General features: G+C 36.3%; 1 protein-coding gene across 2 annotated transcripts in view; it reads left to right on the forward strand.

Annotated features, from left to right (window-relative positions):
- Positions 1–17,221, forward strand: part of Usp32 (Ubiquitin specific protease 32) — a 153,022-nt gene extending 135,801 nt beyond the window's left edge. For both annotated transcript variants that reach the window (XM_081768800.1, XM_081768801.1), the window contains exons 28-29: positions 12,875–12,967; positions 15,168–17,221. In XM_081768800.1, the coding sequence (XP_081624926.1) occupies positions 12,875–12,967; positions 15,168–15,338 (264 nt within the window). In that variant the 3' untranslated portion in view covers positions 15,339–17,221. The remainder of the gene's footprint in view (positions 1–12,874; positions 12,968–15,167) is intronic.
- The last annotated feature ends 4,458 nt before the right edge of the window (positions 17,222–21,679 follow it).

A 21,679-nucleotide genomic window follows, 5' to 3' on the forward strand; every position in this document is an offset into this window, starting at 1 on the left:
ATATGACTAAAGTTACAGATTAAAGTTTCAAGGAAGATGTTTAATTTCCTGCTTGTCCAATATTAAGTAAGTGTTATGCAATTTCATAATAAAATACGTTACATTTGTTTTTGTATTCATTTATCTAGTTGATTAGGGAAAAATGTATTACTTATGTATCATTGTTGTCATGTGTGTTAGACTTATTTTTCCGTCAGCATGGGAAAGTTGTGTAGCTAATTACATATACGGAAACATTTCAAAAATGTTCTGAAAAACTGGGAAAGGTCAGGGAATTCGCACCCGTAATTTTTGTCCTCGCCACCCTGTTAGAGTGACCAGATTTATGAAACCACAGAGGCAAGAGATAAGGAATTGCAGTAGTGCACAAAATATTCTGTGTATGTTTATCAAATTATACTTTTAAGTGTAAGTATTTAACTATTAGGAAGAATTAAACAAAATTGAAGTTGATAGAAAAGAAAAGTATTAAAATATAAAACGTAAGTTGGTATATCGTATTATACAGAGATTATTTCTTTCAAAATTACATAAAAACTTAGAACTTAATTTTTCCACTAAATGAAAAGAAAAAAACATATATTTGTAACGCAGGTCTTCAGATCTGACCACGATGTATTGCAGATACATTTGGCAGAAAAGTTGCATAATTTTATGAAATACATCGGACGATATGAGAAACGTTGAACTTCGCAGTCTCAACTAATATTGCACTGTGAAATTTGCAGTATACCTACAGAGGCTGTTTCGCATAAGAGACCAAATTGTACTTACCAAATAGTTCCGAATATTCCTGGCGCCAGGTGTAGCAGTTTTCGATGTTTTTTCCCTTATTGAACGATGGCCCGGTAGCGTATTTTCTATTGTAGAGGGCTTCGTTTGAGAGCTACAAGGGGGATCTTGTTCCATTTTTCTTCCACAACATTCCAGAGTCCACTAACAGCTGTCATACGCTTCTTGTCCAAAGCCCTTGTAAGTACTTCAAATCCAAGGAAGTCCATTGGACTTGAGTCTGGAGATTTCAAAGGTATCTCGTTGAAAGGTATGTTCTGTATTCCAGTAGCCTCCTTCGTATCCTGATAGAATACGAGGGACGATTTTGGTGTAATTTAACCATGTTCTCGTTTTCATAGATCGCCCACACGATCTTCTGGAAGTACTGCGAGTTAATTTTGTAGTTCTTCACCCTGTGAATCTTCAGTTTGTCTCGGGCACAATAGCAAGCAATGACCATAAACCCTTTCATGAAAGCCTCTTTGCGTGCTTGGACTCACTTTATGAAGGGCTTCGCAGCTTAGTCTCTGTACATGATAGCTCTTGGTTTGCCTCAGTCAGAAAGGTGCACCAACGCCTCATCCAAGGTAGTGACATATCGCCACCTTCGGTTTGTTAGGTGCAGCTTGTATAGGTTCTGAACGTTGCACTATCGTTCCCGTCGGTGGACATCGATAAGGTGATCACCGCTAACTTTGAACACATTTTGAAGATGTAAGGTGCGGTTGAAGTTTTCAGACACATTATAACTATTCATCATGTGTCTTTGGATCGGAGGATTCTTTTCTATGGCCATTCTGTGAAGTTTCACCTGCATGCTAGTTGTGACTTGTGTTCACGGCCGTGTTCTCATATGCTTGGTAGGAAAACCAAACGCTGTGGCCACGGTGCCCTTATACTTGCCGATCACATTCTTGATTGAAGTCAAGCTAATGTCACAATCATTTTTTTTACACTGCTTCCTAATGATTGAAACACTAAAATTTGCGTCGAAAGGGCCACGACATAACCCGGCAGAAAGCGTCTCAGTTTTGGCGACATTTTTAGCCCAGCGAGAAAACATTCTCACAGTTCACACAGAACACATAAACACGCCTGACCAAGCTACGAGTGGATTCATTCTGCGCACGGCAAGAAAGAATCGTGTTTGGTCAAACATTACGCGGAAGAGGCTTCCGTAGAATGAAGTTATTTCATTGAGAAAAGTAGACATAAAGGCTTTGTAGTGTGGAGCAGGGAACAGTTGATATTTTGGTACCGAAAGTAGACATGAAACTTGTAAGTCTCGTTATTTCAGATATTGTCTCAAATTAGAGACATGGTGGTTAGTGATAGAAACTTACCACACTTGCGCGAAGGGTCTAGTTCGATCTCAGGCTGTGTGGAGGTTGCAATGGACAATATCGTGTCTGTAATATTTCCCACTTTTCCATTTTACTAATTTTTTCATGATTATTCAGTTGCATTTATTGTCTCATGTATTCTGCACGCTTAATCGTGGGGTGTTAAAGGTTCCATTTTATTTCATGTTTCGAAAATAATTACAATTGTAAAATACTAGTGTAATAAAAAGTGGGTAAGGAAGTAGATTAAGCAATGGACACGTTGATTATAAATTTTCTATATGTATATTATTTTATATAGTATATACAGGGTGTATGATTTAAAACAGCCCCCAAGAAGTGTACTTCTATGCTACAGAAGGTGTTTAAAGTGTAAACAGTTAGTATTAAGGCACAACTCAATCCTCTTCAGCAGGTTATTGAGGCACGCCAACAGTTATGTATCGTATGTCCTATTTAATGTTCGATTTCAGATCTTCAACAATTCATGGCCAATTTTAAATTGTACACTCTTTATATTAAATATCCTATATAGTGTATAGGAGGGAGGGTTGTACTGAAAGTAATGCATCAGGTCTCATATTATTGTTGGGGCCGCGGTGGCTCAGTGGTAGAGCGTTCACCTCTGGTGCTAGGGGTCTCGGGTTCAAACCCTGCTCCCGCCAAGTGAACTTTGTGGTGGACAAACACCGTGTGCGTGGGTTTTCTCGGGGTTCTCCCACTTTCTTCATTCCACCATTTCTCATCATCACCGTCTCCTTTAGCCTAACCGGCATAACCGTGGGACGTAAAACTCAAAAATTTCATTTCTTTTTTTCATATTATTGTTGCTAATCAACATAAATTATTCAAATTTTGCATAGTGATTGGGTAAGGCTTTCTGAAGGAAAGATACTACTAAGCATAGTTCCGATTCACAATGTGTATTTGCGCCATCTTTGAACCTAACTCTGAATTTTCCATTCGGCAAAATTGTTTTGTATATTTATTCAGCCACTTCTGTACATCCATTATCACCTTACCTACGTCATCGAAGACAAATGGAAACCAGAATTTGCCAAATCCGTGATGATGGATGAGAGCACTGATCAATCCAATTTGCAAATCGCCTGCGTTGTCGCAAAACTAATGTATGTGCGTACATTGTCATGGTAAATGGTGATGTCTTATAGAATTTTGCCTTATTTTCCCTTTCTAGTGGCTGCTTTAAGTTTTTAAAATGTCACAATATACCGCTTACTGTTCATAGTATTTCCTTGTCCTCACGCCCTATACACTCCAGAAAAGTCACCATGACTGTACAAATCGTTGACTTTTGAATTTGCGAGGTCTTAGAGAAGTGTGAAGGATTGAGCTGTAGTTTCTTCATCATATACAGCCTACGTTTCATCGCCTATCACCATATTGGGGAAAAAAGTGTGTCCTTATTGACTTCAAATGCTTGGAAAAGTTCAGAGAATATTTCTACCAGTCTTCCCTTTTAAATCAGGAGTCAGATGCCTAGAGAGCCATTTCGTGCACACTGTGTGATATTCTGTTACTAATTATCGTTTGTACAGCATTATGATCACACTTCTGCAGCAAAGTTTCAGATCGTTACTCATTTGTCCGCAGAAGTCTAGTCATAAAATCTCGCAAGATTTGCTTCGATGTTCATGGTCTCCCACTTAATAATTTGTCTTCAATACGGGTTTAACCTGCTGCTTCAGGGTTTTTGATCTACCTGTGCATATTGCTCTTGTCGATTGTTTTCTCTCCGTACGTCTTTTTCAGTTTCCTGTGTATTTCTGCCAGGCCACACCTTTCTTTCATCTAAAATTTTGTGATAGCACGCTTTTATCCTTCATATATATTATTTATGTACAGTAAAAGAAAAAGATCCTGTGGCGCCTGTACTATCTGTTCAGGGGAAGCCTTACTCTATTACTATACGAAGTTAGAATGATGTATGGTGATTAATAACAAAATTATGAGGACCATTACATTACTTTCGGTACAGTCTACGTATTAGTTAACTTTACACTATTTAGTATTATACAAAAGTATTATTTAGTAGTTAGGTGAATATTAGAACACTTGTACTGTTAAAGTTCAAAATTTCGATTTACTTTAAACATATGGATGTCTGTCTCACTGTGTCTGTCATTTTCACTGAGATCTCATGATCTCACTCACACCTTATAATACATATTTGTGAAAGTGAAATCCAAACTTCTGAACACCTCTCGGTGGGTTTGAAAACCTATGTTTAAAGATACCTAGCACATTTCTGTAGCCAGGGTTTTAATATTTAGGTCTGCAGTAAACATTTAAACAGAATAATGACAAGTTATTTGATTAATACACTAGACCAAGAGTATAGAAACTGTCTTTACTAGAAAAGTTGTTATTATTTTTATTTGATTACATTTAAGAAATTTAAAGGAGAAATATTTTCCTTAAATGTACAAATTAGAATGGTTTTGAATTATGAGTGTAGGTGTTTCCAATTTTATAACCTTCCTGGAGTTGTACTTTGTATGCTATCAACGAATATAGATAGCAACAATATAGCTCTAATATCATAAAGTTCAATATCAATCAGATTTTTTGCTTATATTGTTATAATATATGCTTATGTATTATTATTGATTATACAGTATAGTAGTGTGTAATTATGAACTAGCACCTGCCGTATTCGTATTCTTAGGGAGCTGACTCAGTTGTTTCGTTATCATTATATATGAACTGTAAAGTCGAGAATGGAAGTATATCATATTATGTATACTGAAAATAATACATATGTTAAAATGTTAGCGCATATGCTGGATGGAAACTTAAGTATTAAATTTCCATTAAGAGACAAGAATTTATCAATAACTGAAAGTAACTAGAATTAGGATTCTAAGAAAAAGAATCCATCCATGGGAAAGAAATTCTGAATAGGGTTTCTTAAGAACTATGATGGGTTTCACTATTACACTGTAGACAATATGATGACAGCGTTTGGTACTGGGAACTTAGTATGTTGTCCATCAAATTGTTCTACATTTCTGCTTTTTCGATAATTGTTGTGCATACTAATTCTCAGGCTGATGCTGTAATAAATCATAAGGACTCATGTTTGTGTCCTTCAAAGTACTTTCTTGCTCCAACTTGACACCAATTTCAATGTTGTCACCAGGACCGGATCCAGGATTTTGTGAGAGGGGATACACCAATAACTATCAGTAGGGCTAATCCACATGAAGTGGTCCAGACCAGGTTGCTCGACCATCTCCGAAAATTATAAAAAGTGGAGTGTGTTGAACCTTGTGTATGAGAAGGTCAATAACACGAGGCACGTTTTCGGAGGTACAATTGTTCCTGAATGGCGGCCATCTTTGTTGTTGGCGGAGTGCCATTTTCTGCAGTTGCAAGCGTTTACGAAAACCACATTTGATCAGGACTTATTAATCAGAGGAACATGAAACAAAAACACATGTGTACAGAAGAGACCAAGGTACACGGAGAATATATAATCGTACGCCCAAATGGAGATTCAGGGTTGCAAAGTAATACATGAAATCACCAGAAAAAGTACAGAAAAGTGCACGTTTCAAGGGGCTTTATTTTGGAATGGCATAAAAGTAGTGGTTCACAATTTATGGTGTGAATACTAGGGCATGTACAGATCCTTCAGAAACATTCACAGCTATGATACGACTGTTGCCACAGTTATGGGGGTTCAAAAGTTGGAGTTTGTCATTTTTATGGCATTTTTGGGGCTTAATATCTTAGGATGGCAAACTGCTAAAAATTGCTGCTGCAGCCACAAAGCAGTTCTGTATGTTAATAAACTATTACAAAAAAAAAAAAAAAAAAAAAAATCATGACTGATATTACATGGAGAACAAAGTTAGGACAATGCCAAATCGTCCTAAGAAAGCACGTGCGTGACGATGCCAAATCGGTGCATGAATCACCTTTTACGTTATGATCGGATGGATATTCATTCTACTTTATCAGTTTGAGGAAACAGGCAGAAGGTGGCAGTGAAATCGCGGCCTAAATCGTTCACGTTGGAGTTACCCATCTGTATTGTTTTTTTGTTATCTATGCATTTACCTCCAAATCTCAGTCAGCCGCTTGGAGTATCCGTCAGTCGTTTTGCTACAGCCACAGTGGAAGGTGGTTGTGTTGTGCGCTGAAAATGACCTCTCAGTGTTCTGTGGGAAATGCAACTAATGAGAAATGCCATAAATCTACGTATGGTGTTTGTGCAAAGGAACTAAAGTATATTTCGGACTTGCAAACAGAAAGTCAGGAGCTGAATTGGCTGTGAACCTGTGACAGTGTGCAAGTACCATGAAATAAGATATTTAGAGCAATATAACCATCTGTTCAGTCGTGTGTGTTGTGACCCAATGAACATTCATAAGAAATCTATTAAAAAGGGACTTTGAAAAATTCTCGTGAACACATGCTACAAGGAAAGAAGACAGGTGTTCAGTTAATACCAGGAAAAGCAGTTTGTCCCAATTGTTACTCCGCAGTGTGTCCATCCAGTACAAGTAACCTGGAAGATCAAAACAGAAACAGCGATGTTGAATTTGTTCCGTCAACATCCGTCTTAGAAACTTTAGATTCAGCATGTTGTACGTTAGGATTATCGCCACCGTCAAAAATACGAAAAGTCAGTGCCGAGAAAAGGAAACGTAAGCTTCAACGCAAAATGGACCAAGTGTCACAAGCGCTAAGAAGACAATTAGAACTTGCCTTCGAGGAAACTATTGAAGATGAAGACGACAGTGTACAAATGTCATCGGATTATGAAATCCTGACACGTCAATTAGAGAAATGTACCATTGCTACCAAGGAAGAAAACGTAAAAATCTTAAGTTTGCTCCCAACAACATGTCCTCGTAAGAAGATTGCAACTGAATTTAATGTGTCAGAACGTCTTCTCAAGATTACTAGGAAACTGGTGAGTGAGCAGGGAATTTTACCAGATCTGGGGCACAAGCAGGGAGTATCAGTGTCATCAGAGACAACAGAAAAGGTTCTCCATTTTTATGAAGACGATGAATGCAGCCGTTTGTGTTCAGGCAAGAAAGATTGTAGACCAGTACGTGGAGGAAGTGTGAGGGTTCAGGAACAGAAACGACTATTATGTAACCTGAACGAGCTTTACCTGGCATTTAAACAGAACCATCCAGAATGCACAAATATTCACAGGGCTGTTTTGTGCCATGAGACCTAAATGGTGCATTCTTGCCGGTGCTGCGGGTACTCATAGTGTCTGTGTATGTATGTACCACCAAAATATAAAATTAATGATTGATGGGGCAAAACTAAACGTTGAATACAAGGATCTCCTTGAGTTACTCGTATGTGATATTAACAGCAATGCCTGCATGATGCAAACATACGAACACTGCCCAGGAAAAGCTGCCCTTCTGTCGATGTTTGATGAAGCCATGGAAAGTGAAGTTTTCTCTGACATTATTCAATACAAGCAATGGGTTACAGTTGATAGGACTGAACCGATTACGGCAGTCAAACATGCGGACGATTGTTTGAAACATTATGTGAGAAACTCGAGGATCTCAAAAGGCATCACTATATTTCCAAGGATCAAGCACAATACCTAAAATACAAGAAAGACAATCTCAGTGATTCAGAGTGTATAGTTTTGGCTGATTTTGCTGAAAACTATACATTCATCATCCAAGATGCCATACAGTTCTATCATTGTGTAAATCAGCAAGCCACTCTGCATCCTTTTGTCTACTACTACCAACAAGGTGGAGAACAGAATCACTCTTGCCTCTGCGTAATAAGTGATCATTTAGTGCATAATACTGTGGCAGTTCACGTGTTTCAGCAACATCTTATCAGTCACATTCGAGAACATTTACCACACGTAGCAAAGATTACATACTTTTCTGATGGTGCGTCCAGCCAGTACAAGAACAAGAAGAACTTTGTCAATCTGTCACCATCAAGCAGACTTAGGGCTCGAAGCCGAATGGCATTTCTTTGCTACGTCACACAGTAAAACTGCATGTGATGATGATGATGGTGTAACGAAGAGAGAAGTTGCAAGGGCTAATTTGCAGAGGCCAGTTACTGATCAGATCCTTACACTTTACGATATGTTTCAGTTTTGTTCAGAACACATCAAGGGGATCACGTATGTTTTGTTTCCACTGAAGTCGTGTCTCAACATGAAGATGAACTGAAAGAGCGATTTGCGAGCTGTCAGTCCATTCCGGGCACAAAAAGCTTCCATCGTTTTACCCCCATTTCTGAACATACCTTACGATGTTATGTTACATCAACAAGTGACGAATTTCAGAAGTTTCCTGTTGCCAAATGTGTGTCTGTAACACACTGAGAACTAATTCTGTTTTTTGTACTGCTTTGTTGCTTGGTCAGTACTAATACACTGAATACCATCGTCAAGAACGTGCTTTTCCTAACTTTGTTCTCTATGTAATATCAGTCACTTTTTTTTTTTTTTTTTTTTTTGTAATAGTTTATTAACATACAGAACTGCTTTGTGGCTGCAGCAGCAATTTTTAGCAGTTTGCCATCCTAAGATATTAAGCCTCAAAAATGCCATAAAAATGACAAACTCCAACTTTCGAACCCCCATAACTCTGTGGCAACAGTCGTATCATAACTGTGAATGTTTCTGAAGAATCTGTACATGCCCTAGTATTCACACTATAAATTGTGAACCACTACTTTTATGTCATTTAAAAATACAGCCTCTTGAAACGTGCACTTTTCTGTATTTTTTCTGGTGATTTCATGTATTACTTTGCAACCCTGAATCTCCACTTGGGTGCACGATTATATATTCTCCGTGTACACATGCGTTTTTGTTTCATGTTCCTCTGATTAGTAAGTCCTGAGCAAATGTGGTTTTCGTAAACGCTTGCAACTGCAGAAAATGGCACTCCGCCGACAACAAAGATGGCCGCCATTCAGGAACAATTGTACCTCCGAAAACGTGCCTCGTGTTATTGACCTCATACACAAGGTTCATCACACTCCACTTTTTATAATTTTCGGAGATGATCGAGCAATTTGCTCTGGACCACTTCATATGGATTAGCCCAGTATATATATATATATATATATATATAAATATAATGTCTTTAGGCATCTGTGATGTGTATGAGGAACTGACTTAAACTATTGTGTTTAGCAAAACCGCTTTCTTTTAAGTCCGAAACGGAAACATGACATGAAATTTTAGGAAAATATTGCTATTTCCATTGCCAGTTTCTCACTTTAGATAGTGTATATCCAGAACAGAGGGGGGGGGGGTGCACTGCTCCGGTGCACACCCCTAAATCCGGCCCTGGTTGTCACCATCGCTGAAGCAAATCTGGAACGCCTGTTCTGAAATGAATCTTTTCGTAACTTAATTCTGAGATTAAGGTATCGAAGACAGACACACGTATTATGCCTTCTTCTATCCAGCTGTTACTTTCGTCGTCTGTATAGTGTTTATTTGCCTCATATTTGGCTTTTTCTCAGTATTTTTCATTTCGGTTATTCGCGTTCGTTAATTCATGTAGAAATGTAATGCAAAGTCTTCGATTCAATTTCATTCATGCATTTAATAATAATAGTACTTTTTTTCTTTTAATAAAATTAGCTGTTAAACTCTTTTGCCATATAAGCGAAATTAATGCATGTATATTGATATGACTCTTTTTGTTTGTCAGTTTTTATTATTATTATTTATTTATTTTATAAAGGGTAAAACACACACTTATGCACACATACGATGAGCATGCATTCACGATATTTGGCTTTGTTATTGTATATATATTGATATTATTTGTAAGAGAAAAAACTTAGTTACTTATTATATGAAGTTCCTTTTTTGTAACATGAGGTGAGACATGTAAACGAAAAAGAGGAATGATTCAGCATCATTGTGATCGATCTCTCCAACAATCTTATCAGTTGGTGAGTAGACAAAGTGTTTTTCCATCACTATATTAGTATCTATGATACATTGAAATCGCGAAGAACTACACACACCGTCATGAGAAAACTTGTCACCATAAGATCGTCGCCGTCATGGCACATAAGATTATATATTACTTGTCCAATAATTAACATAAAAATACAGTTAGAATCTACATGAAAGCGCGTTTCTTTCAGTTCCACTGATAAGAAAGTCTACCATAAGTCTATTTTCTTGTACTCGTCGTTTTAACCATCTAATATGGCCTAATGGGAATAAGCGAAACACTGATACAGTCATGTCGTACACATATAGGGTCTTGGCTACTTACAATTCCTGTTAAAATATTTAGAAAGTGATTCAGCTTACAAACAACTAAAATACCTCCTTGAAAGGAAGTAGAATTTAACTTTGTTTTTAAAATTGTCCACAAACACTTCATATCACAGGAAGCGGTATGGGAAATTTTATAGGAAATCATATTTTAACTAAGCAATAGGGACCAACTGACGATCTTAAGAGCACTGCGGAGTTTTCCATAGAAATAGAATATCGAATAATCTATACAGGAAAAATATGTTAATGTAAAGAATTACTACGTACTCTAAATCTGATTTGTAGCGTACCTGCTATTGTGTTTATGTGACATTGTTGGTTGAAGGAATGTTGGGACAGGGACACGAGAAGTTATCTACATTACAGTGTTGCCAGAATATGAGAGAAGTAAAAGTCAATAAGCATGTTCCATTTCTCGGTTTAGGTTGCTATTGTACACGATTGTTGAAGTAATTGTTGTAATTTGAAGAGGAAACTGGAAACAATATTAAAATTGCCACAGAAAGTAATTTGGGCTGATAGTGGAAAAAAACTATATTGAAATTCTGTAGAGAATAATAACCCTATACTGTAGATGTTATCATGGTAATGCTTTTGTAAATATTCTTCGTATAGGACAATTAAGTTGGAAGCGACCTGAATGAGTTAATGTTTGATCCTGTGTTAGGTAATTTTACACGCAAAACAACTGCTATCACGCGTGAGTATGTACACGACTGCTATCACGAAAATTTATATGGGTTCAACTTATTCCTATTGCTTTCTTGAAAAACCCATGTGCATGAAATTTGATGTAAGAGCAGTGCCTTTGACAACACTACCATACGTCTCTTCTAGCCACTTTTGTAAACAACGAAATTAATTCGCAATCCTGCCATTTGCACAAATAAATCAGACGCATATTACGTGCGCAGCATTCAGCATTCTTAATGCTTTGAATCAGTTCAAAGTTCAACTTCTCCTAAAATTGTCTAAATCGCTTCCTGCATATCCGTATGATGTTGCATAAAAATTTATTTTCCCACTATTGTGAGAAGCTTGTAACTCAGAAACGAAGCAGATTTCTTCTTTCTTTTACGAAAATTGACTGTCTTGTTTTCTTGTGTAGGATGGCGTCCTAAACGTTGAACAGACATTCTGCCACACCTACTATATAGGGTGTTTCAAAACAATCGACAACATTTGGGAGGTGATTCCTTACACCAAGATTAAGACAAAAAGTATAGACCAACCTGGGAGTACAAATGCTTCCTTTCGGAATTATAGGCTGCCGAAAACATGAAAAAATGAACTTTAAAAGTCCATAGCTCCAAAACTATGGAACCTACCGCGGTCGGGTCAAGCCCTCACTTAGGAAATAGCATGTGCCCTATCCAAATATCTAAGTTTCAGAATGCTGTGGTATTTCCGCAACAATTTTTGTAGAGGTAGATGTTGAGTACTTCAAATTATATGCCCGTAGCCAAACTTATTCTATAAGAATTGTTGCGTGAGTACCTTAGGATTCTGAAACATGTATTTTGAATAGACCACATATTTGTTTCTAAGTGAAGTCTTTACCCGACTACGGTAGGTCCCATAGTTTTGGAGCTATAGACATTTAAAGTTCAGTTTTTCATGTTTTTGGCAGCCTATAACTCCGAAAGGAAGCATTTGTTCACCCAAGTTAATCTCTACTTTTCGTTTTATCTTGGTGTCAGGTATCACCTCCCAAACTTTCTCGGTGTTGTTTTGAAACACCCTGTATAAGGTTGCTAGATTTAACTGGAGGCAAATTTGCACACCATTAGCATTTGTGTAATTGATAACACAAATGTAATTTTTTTATTGCCATCGTTATTTCTAATATGTAATCATGATTACTAAGACTACCGTTACTACTAACCAAATGTACATTAGCTGACCATAAAACTTTCATAACACTAAACCTCATTTGATATGCGGATTACTGATTGGTATAGCGAGAATGTACATTATTTTGTACAGGTTTGGTGCATCAGTTTTGTGGAAAATTCACACCATAATTCATAACAGTTATTACTACCCTTCCCATCAAGTGTTGATATTATATATTTCAAAAAGAAAACTCATTGTACAGTTCATTTCCATCGAAACTAATTTTAAGTTTTCATCCTCATCTCTGTCAGATCATTAAATGAAAACAGTATTGATGCCACGTGATAAGCAAGAATGAAAAGAACTTAAATCTAGTCTTTTGTTATAATAAGAATATAATCCGTGTAAATAACTAACCACAACTAAGTACAACGTAGATTATAAAGTATAAATCATGCATTATTAATTATAAGTGATTTAATATTTAAGTTCGTAGATCTAGTTAGTTGGCTCATAGACTCCTAGAATGTGTTTCAAACTCGGGCGACGAAAGTACCATGTTCCCTTTGTAGGTTACTATTATGATAAATTCTTTATAACATATATCTAATATACTTTCTGTTATTATTTGCAGTGCCATTCAGGTATCCTTGGAGGCGGACATTATATTTCGTATGCCTGCAATCCAAACGGAAAATGGTACTGCTATAACGACAGTAGCTGTAAGGTATGTCTTATATATTTCGATCCTCTTTTAACTGTTACTATAATCGTCCAACATATTTTCAGTGTTGCATAGACTATAAACTTAAATTCAGGAATGCGCCTTAAGTTTAAGTTAATAGTTTAATTTCCCTTTCAGCAACGAGGCTATACAACTTAACGTGAGATAGAAATCACATGAATTCCCACCGGAGTCGAACTCTAGTGTCCCGCGCAGAATGTACTTACGCTGACCATATAGCCATGAGGGAGCTCGAATAATTATTTATTGTTGCGGAAGTTTTCAAAGAAAACCTCCATCTTCGTCAGCGGTTTCTTTTGTTACATTAACACACACACACACACACTGCTATTTTAATCACTTTTATGGCTTCCAATATATAATGAAACAAAACTGTCGGTATTATTAAGTTTACATGTAATATTGTGAAAACAAAATACATGAACTATACAATAATAGATAATTTTGTAACATATACACCGTGTATAATAGCTTCAAATACACTAATGTTCCTGTTTCCAATCACTTATTATGGCTTCATTAATAAATATTTAGACGCAGCTCTTGAGTTTATGTTTATAGCTATAATCATTCATCAAGTTCAATTCCTTTAGTTGTTACATATTAATAATAATATAAAACTATAAAGTTAACGGGAAAACAATATGTAGGAAAGTTGAGAGACGAGAATGCAATCTTTGATGTAAACAGATAGATTCGTATAAAATAGGTCTGAAATTTTATTGTTTTCTGAAATTTTGACGTTTGAAATCGTGGGACGGCGAATTTTCGCTGAAGAAGTCATTCGTTATTGAAGAGGTCATACTTGCTACAGAACTATCATTATCATCATATTAATCTTAAAAGTGCTGCGCAAGGTTTCCTTTTCTGAAGTTTGAATACATGAGGTTCACTATTTTTTATGCGAAGCCATTTAACATAGTTGTGGTTAATATTTACAAATACGAAAAATAGTAATTTTGAATTAACAGAAATGATTTTTTGTATTATATATTATACCAGATTCTGTCAGACATAGCATCGAAATAAGCCTCCTCAGATCTATGTTTACAAATTTGTTCTTTATTATAGTAGGTTGTTTCAGATTTATGGTAACGAATTCGATCGTAAGGTAGTAGCACGCGTGAACACAGGCTGATAAATTATTGCGGGTAGTTCGAAAGTGCTTTATATTGACTTACAGGACATCTGTTGTATCTGTATGTGTAAGTGGTTCTGAAGATTACTGCTTTTTAAGGAGGCTACATTTGTGCCCTTCCGTACATTGGTTATAGTTGTACCCAAATAAATAGTGTATGACAAAAGGTTTCTATGAGCTGTGTTGAGTCATAACAAAACGAGCATCCATACTGTTGTTGGACTTCGGCGTATCCCCGATATAGTGCAAAAAAACTGCGTTCCCGGTACGGGGTGAGAATTCACCATCTCAAAGAACAATAGCACGAGCAGTATAACGTTATGCCGCGAACATAAATCGTGTAATTGCACCAGAATTAAAGGAGTATATCCAAATTATAACTAATAGTGGAATATTATTCTTATGATTCTTTTCGTTTGTAAAACTTCCTCCTTAAACTGACCCTCTTTGAAGGTAGCTAGCTGACTCAGGATTGCCGAATCTTTTAATATGAGCCTTAAGTGTAGCAAATAAAGTTGATATTGTTGTTCAACTATAATAAGCTTTAAATAGCATATTCATATTTTTATTCCGTTGATTAAGTTCATTTGTGTATAGATTCGCATCTGTATTTCGAGAGCTATACTTATCCTTTCAACTGTGAGTACTGAAGGTAGAAAATTTCATTAGTCACATGTTTACAGAGTAGATTAAGGTGTTATAAATACTTGTTTCCAAACAAAAATGACAACATTTGAAAGATGATTCCTGACAGCAAAATAAGACAAAAAGTGTAACCCAACATAAGCACTCCCTTTCGCCGCCATGACCAGCCGAAAATTACTGGAAACCCTTTAAACTTTAACATTTTAAATTATTGTTGTCTTTCTATATAATTGTGTATGTGTGTGTGTGTAAGAGAGAGAGAGAGAGAGAAAATTGTAAATAAAGGAACTTATGTAGAAAGGAATAAAAAATCTTGATATATTGTTTTTTCTTGTGTTCATTTAGGATACTTTAAGAAACAAGCTTGATTCTATACTGATGTTATGATATTAATTGCAGGAAGTATCTGAGAACCAGATAGACACTAGTTCTGCGTATATGCTATTCTACGAACGCGAAGGACTTTGCCAACAGCAGTATATGCCAAATGTGGAAGGAAAAACTCCAGATACGAAAGATTTAGATGACGAGTTTGACTCAGACCTCAAGAAACTGTGTTGTGTTATGTAATGACAAGGTATTATGCAGCATGGACTTCACTCTGGATGAGGTAGGATTCGTACGTGAGCTGTGAAGAATTGTACAGTAGTGTTTGTATTATAATGTCAAAAGACTTTGTAAAAATAAACAAAAGATAATATTGAAGATTATTTTATGTTAATGTATATTACTATCATAATGATCCAGGAAAAAAAGTAAAAGTAAGCAATAACTGTAGCGTGGAACATATCAAATTTTGGCAAGACTTAGTATTCATTGTTGAAATTATACAGAGGAAGTGTGAAGTTTTAAACAGTTATTAAAAGTAGACAAGATCATATGTAATCTACACGTCAAAATTAAGCTTTAATTAGAAAATATAACTATTTCTTAATTATGTTGCTTCGTTGATCAGAGCAACTACTGTGTAACTTTTGTGGCGTTTATAATTTACATTATTTAATAGAAAGAGGTTTTCTCTGATATTTACGTGTACCAAGAATTGTGTTAGTATTTTTTAAATATTTGCTTTTCTTGCTGAAAAACAAGCAATTTATTCGTGTATACACAGTTATCTTAATTTAATGAATTAAACTTTGTTATGTTTTCTGCACTATAGGTCTTTCCTATATTTAGTGATATTTTTAATGAGATTTAAGACAGAATTATGCAAATGTCAATCATCTGCTCTTTGTGGGCAATAAACCAGTGATGTTTCTCTGGAAACAAAAATACCATTAATTTTTGTTTAATATATAGATCTTTCAGTTATTCTATATAAAATAATACTCAAATTATGTTCCAGTAAGATTATATTCTAGAACAAGAGGAAACAAAATCAGAAAGTATTAATTGAGGTGGTCAGGTTTGTTCAAAGTTTTGGCAGAAAGAGCTCATGCTTTGATTAGTGTATTGAAGAGGCCAAAAAAGTCTTATACATAGCTGTTCTTCAGAATTATAAATATACAGAATATACAAATATATATTTAAGAAATGAAAGAGCCTGCATGTGTTTTGTATGTCTTTATTATTTGTACGTGGCATTTATATTCCTAAGAGCTTTCTAGTGATACTTGATGCCTTAATTGTTCTTTCTGTACCAGGATTTAAAAACAAAAACAAAGTATTATATTCAAAGAAAGAATGAAGTTAGATACTGGCTATTTTGTCCAATAAATTATTGTTTCATCTAGGATCGTCACTCCAGAAGTCCATTTAATTGATTTGGAGAAAGTACCAATGAAGATAGTTTGGTGTGCATTTAAAAAGAAATAAATAAGATATTTTGGTTTGTGTATGTGTACAGTGTTATGTTTTTCCGAGCGTGTGAATGACTGTACGTGTGAGTGTATGTTGTGTGTGTGTGTATGTGTGTGAAGCTTTATTGAGCTAAGACAGCTTCAAATAAAACTAGGAAGAAAATATGATATCCAGTAAAATAAAGTTTATTGTATTGTAATTTCTTAACGAGCACACTTCTGTTTATGGTTGGTTCCGTAATAAATTTAAAAACTAAAAAATGTTCTGACACTCCAATGTGTATTTTCTGTCAAAAATCTTGAGAGTAAATTTTGAACTGCCGTAAAGATAATACGCCACTCAAACGCGAAGCTTTTCTATGTTAAAAGAAAAAAAAAAATTAAAACCAATAATGTCAACATTTGTTAGTTTTTCTTCTACCTAATTTATAAAAACAACTAAAATATTATTTCCTTGTTAGCATGATTTCTTGAGCCAGTTAGGTTGTTTAAAACATAATAAATAAATAAATAAATATATATATATATATAAATAATTTTTGTAAGTGATAATTATGTGTAGATCACAACTGTATTAAAAGTATCGAATGAGTTGTTGCAATGCCCAAGCTATATTTAGCTTCCTCAGAATTAAATGAATTTGTTTCAGAATAACTGCACGCATTTTCATTGTATCACATCTTTCCTAATATAATTTTTCATGATTGCAAATGTTAACTTGGACTAACTTGGATAATACGTCTGTCATCTAGTAATTACGGTTATATGAGTGGGAACTCCTATCTTCCTCAGCGCATTTTCTAAAAGTATGTATTGCAAAGTCATTACATTACATAGGATCAGTTCTTGTAGTAAGAAGCATCAAGCAAATACATATCTGCAGTAGATAGAATACATACAAATACCTGGATATCACGAGTAATAAAATTTGCGCTCTTAATCATTTCAAATTTTACAGAATCACTGTGAAACTTCTCTTAATATTACACAGGAACTTTTCTGAATGACGTACGTGTCAAATTACATAGTAAAAAAATGAAAGAATGGAGACAGACCAAAAGCAGAAAAAAGTAATGATACACTTTGATCACAAGTAGAAAGTTAACAAACACTATTTATAGTCTCAAGGTAGTAACCATATACTACCTAGTCTTACCATAAATATTGTCCCAGCTTTTGAGGGTGGTTGTACTTCCACCCGTACAAGCGAGCGACGTCAAGAGCGGTATCGTGAAGCGTGAGTCATTCCTGAATAAGCTAAAGAGGTGTAAAGGTGTCAGTTGTAAGTGTTCAAGATGGAATGGAGCGAATCGTGTAGCCATGATAGCGTTACACAGGGCTTGCCCAAGTGGGCCCAGTCCGAAAAAAAAAACGTTTTTTTCGGGTTGGACCCACCTGAAAAATAACACTTTAAAACCCATCTGGGTTTTTGAGCTTTTTGTTAGTATATTGTTGGTGCAACTAAGGTGATCACATTGAAAATGATTTTTATCAGATTTTGGTCTTTCCTTGGGCAAATTAGATGCTTTCGCATTAAGGCATACAACACCTTTCAACATATGACCTTTATAAAGACCTGAATGAATAAGAAACCTTGCCTTAGCTTGAGATAATTAGGGAACAAATTTATGTATGGACTATGCTTATAGCCTGTTTGAAGTAAAATATGCAATTTTATACTTTAGAAAATACTTTCCGTGAATAGTGTGCTCGCCGACTCAGCGACGCCGAGGGACGTTATCCCTCATATGTTTGACGGGTTTAAGGCCATAGGTGCCGATACTACCAATAAATATGCAGTGCATTAGTAAAACTATTAGTATTATTTTTTATTAACTTTGATGGTAACAAGTATTCTTCACTAAAATTTGGTTTTCCACAACAACAGTTTAGTTCAGTTATTTGTTGCTACTCTTCAAGTAATCATTCTGTAGAATTAACACCACCAATAGCGTAAAAGTTGTCAAATTTAAAAGCTTAATGTACGGAGTTCCAAAAATTGCGTAACACTTACTATTTCAAGTGCTTAATTCCAAATTCCATACTAGTTGAAGTTTCGATGTAAGTAACGAAAGCTGCATTTTCGGGGGGAAAAAAACGTGAAAGAATACTAGGGAAATTCCCGTAATTGAATGCACAAAGTATTGGAAGAGAACTTCAACTAAACATTTCGCGAATATCACTGAGGCTTCTGAGATGATTCGATCTGCATTTGTTCATTCGTCCTTTAGATAATTAGACGAATATTTCACTTCCATCAGCTCTATCCGCCCCTGGTGTACTACACATACTACAGGGTACCATTTTCGGTCTTTTAAGTTTTAAATTTTCAGGGTACAAGCACGAGACTCGAAATTTCTTGCATAGATTTTGGCGGCACACCAACGTAAAATTTCAAAATGGAGGCTATTTTATTTTTCAAAATAGCTGTTATCCACGCTACATAGCGCAATTTTCGGTCGTTCAAGTTGAAATTTTCAGAGTAGAAGTACGAAATACTCTAATTACATGTATATCTTTTGGCGGCGATGCAATGTAAAATTTCAAAATAGTGGCCATTTTTCAAAATAGCGGGTATCTACGCTGCAGGGTGCAATTTTCGGACTTTTTAAGTTGAAAGTTTGAGAGTAGAAGCACGAGACATTCTAAATTTGCTATATGAATTTTCTCGGCGATACAATCTAAAATTTCAAAATGGCGGCCATTTTTTCAAAACAGCAGTAAATAGAAAATTGTTGCAAGTTGTGACAATGATAATCTTAAAATATAAATCACATTTTAACACTTTTACCCCAAAGACATTGAAAAAAAAAAAAAACAAAAAAAAACAACAACTAAACCCGAAAATACCCGTATGCGCCTAGGTGGGTTGGGCTTTTTTTTTTAAAAAAAAAACACGTCCTTTTTTTCAAACCCTGGCGTTACACAAGGTAGGCAAATCACCAGAGGAGATTTTCAAAACCCTCCAGAAATTACAAATTAGAAAAAAAAAAAAACGCACTATCCAGCGCTTTGTAGAGACTGGAACTGTGAAAGATCTCCCGCGGCAAGGAAGACTACGCACAGTACGAACACCGGAACTTGTGAAAGCAGTGGCGGCGCGTGTCCGACGAAATCCAGTAAGGAAACTGTCAGTTAGGTTCGTGAGCTAAAGATATCGAAAATGTTTGTTTCGCACGTTAAGCGGTGATCTTGGGACTCCATGCTTACAAACAACGCAAAGGACTCTCCGGACAAATGAACTGAAGCGCCAGAGGCTCCTACAATCAGTGCTTATTTAAGCGTGACGCGGGCAATGGGCACCGTCGAATCCTTTTAACTGATGAAAGGATTTTCAGTGTTGAGGAAACTTACAATGCAGAAAATGAAATGATATATGCCACATTCTCTAGAGAAGATGGTGAAAAGGTTCCAAGGATCCAGAGGGGTCAGCATCCTTGCTATCATGGTGTAGTGGTGAATGAGCTACGAGCGCTCAACGGAGCTCCATTTCTGTGAAAAGGGGGTCAAAACTTCAGCCACAGTGTACCAGGAGACGCTGCTTGAGAGATTAATCAAGAATCTCACGAACACCCTCTTCCGTGGACAGAACTGGAATTTCCAGCAGGACTCAGCCCTTACACACAAGGCAGACATCCCAGCAGTGGCTGGAGGCAAATATTCCGGACTTCATTTCCACTTACAGGGTGTCTACTGATACTGGAGATACTTGAATTATACTGGAATTTAATTTTGGTACTGGAAATACTGGGAATATACTGGAATTTTGAGCCACATACCAGAAAAATCATGAAACTGGTAATTTGTGAACAATACTTTTTTTTGTAATTGTTTTAATAGTCTTAGAAACAATTTTGTATCCATTGAGATTGTAGATTTATCCAAAGCAAGAGTTGTATACACTTTGTAATTAGACATTTAAAGAAATGGGTGGAGTGGAGGGCTGTGAGGGGAGTTGGGACTCCTTTTAAAAATGTTAAAATTCATTGTACACCCTGTTTCAAAAAGAATATACGTATTTCGAATGCATATATTTATTAAACCTAAGAATACGAATATGAAATTTTATACACACATTTACGAACCTCTCAAGTTCAAATTACATATGTTCAATGTCCTCCATCAGCGACACGAACAATATCATATCGATACTCAAATTCCTTCCATACTCGGGCAAGCATGTCCTGCGTCACTGATGTTATGGCAGTACGGATCCTGTTCTTCAACTCTTCCAGGTTATGTGGGAGTGGTGGTACATAAACCTTGTCTTTAACGAAACCCTCACAGGAAGAAGTCAGGGTCTCAAATCCGGTGACCGTGGAGGCCAGCTGAGACATGCTAAGTCGCCAGCTCCTTGACGACCAATCCAACGGTTCGGTAGAGTTTCATTCAGATATTCACGCACTTGGCGACTCCAGTGAGGGGATGCCCCGTCTTGTTCAAAAATGAAGTTGTCTTCGTGCAGCCTCGGAAACAACCAGTTTTGTAACATAGCTAGATACTGTTGACTGTTAACCATGTTTCCATTAAAAAAGACTGGGCCGTAAACAGATGATCGGGATATCGCACAATACACATTAACTTTGGGCGAACCTCGTACAAGTTCAATGACTGCATGTGGGTTCTGTAGGCCCCAAATTCGAACATTTTGTTTGTTTACCTGACCACTAACACGGCAAGTCGCTTCATCACTGAACACGATGCGTTGTGCAAAAGTGTTATCATTGTCAATAGTATCCAGAATCTCGTTACAAAATGCCACACGTTTGCGTTTGTCATCAGGACGCAGAGCTTGTAACAGCTATAACTTGTACGACTTCATAACCAACCGACGTCTCAAAACATGCCAAATTGTTGTTGTCGGCACTTGTAACTCCTGACTGGCACGACGAGTTGAATTTGAAGGACTACGTTGGAAAGCAGTTTAAATTCGTGCAACATTTTCTTCAAAAACACGAGGGCGGCCAGGACTCTTTCCTTTACATACACATCCTGTATCTACAAACTGTCGATACCATCTGCGAATGTTCCACCCATTCGGAGGATCAATTTGGTACCTCAACCTGAAACGTCTTTGCACTGTAATCACGGAATTGCACTTCGCAAACTCGA

Source organism: Thermobia domestica, chromosome 8 (genome assembly GCF_964235325.1).
Source record: "Thermobia domestica chromosome 8, izTheDome1.hap1.1, whole genome shotgun sequence".
In the NCBI taxonomy this organism is placed as follows: Eukaryota; Metazoa; Arthropoda; class Insecta; order Zygentoma; family Lepismatidae; genus Thermobia; species Thermobia domestica.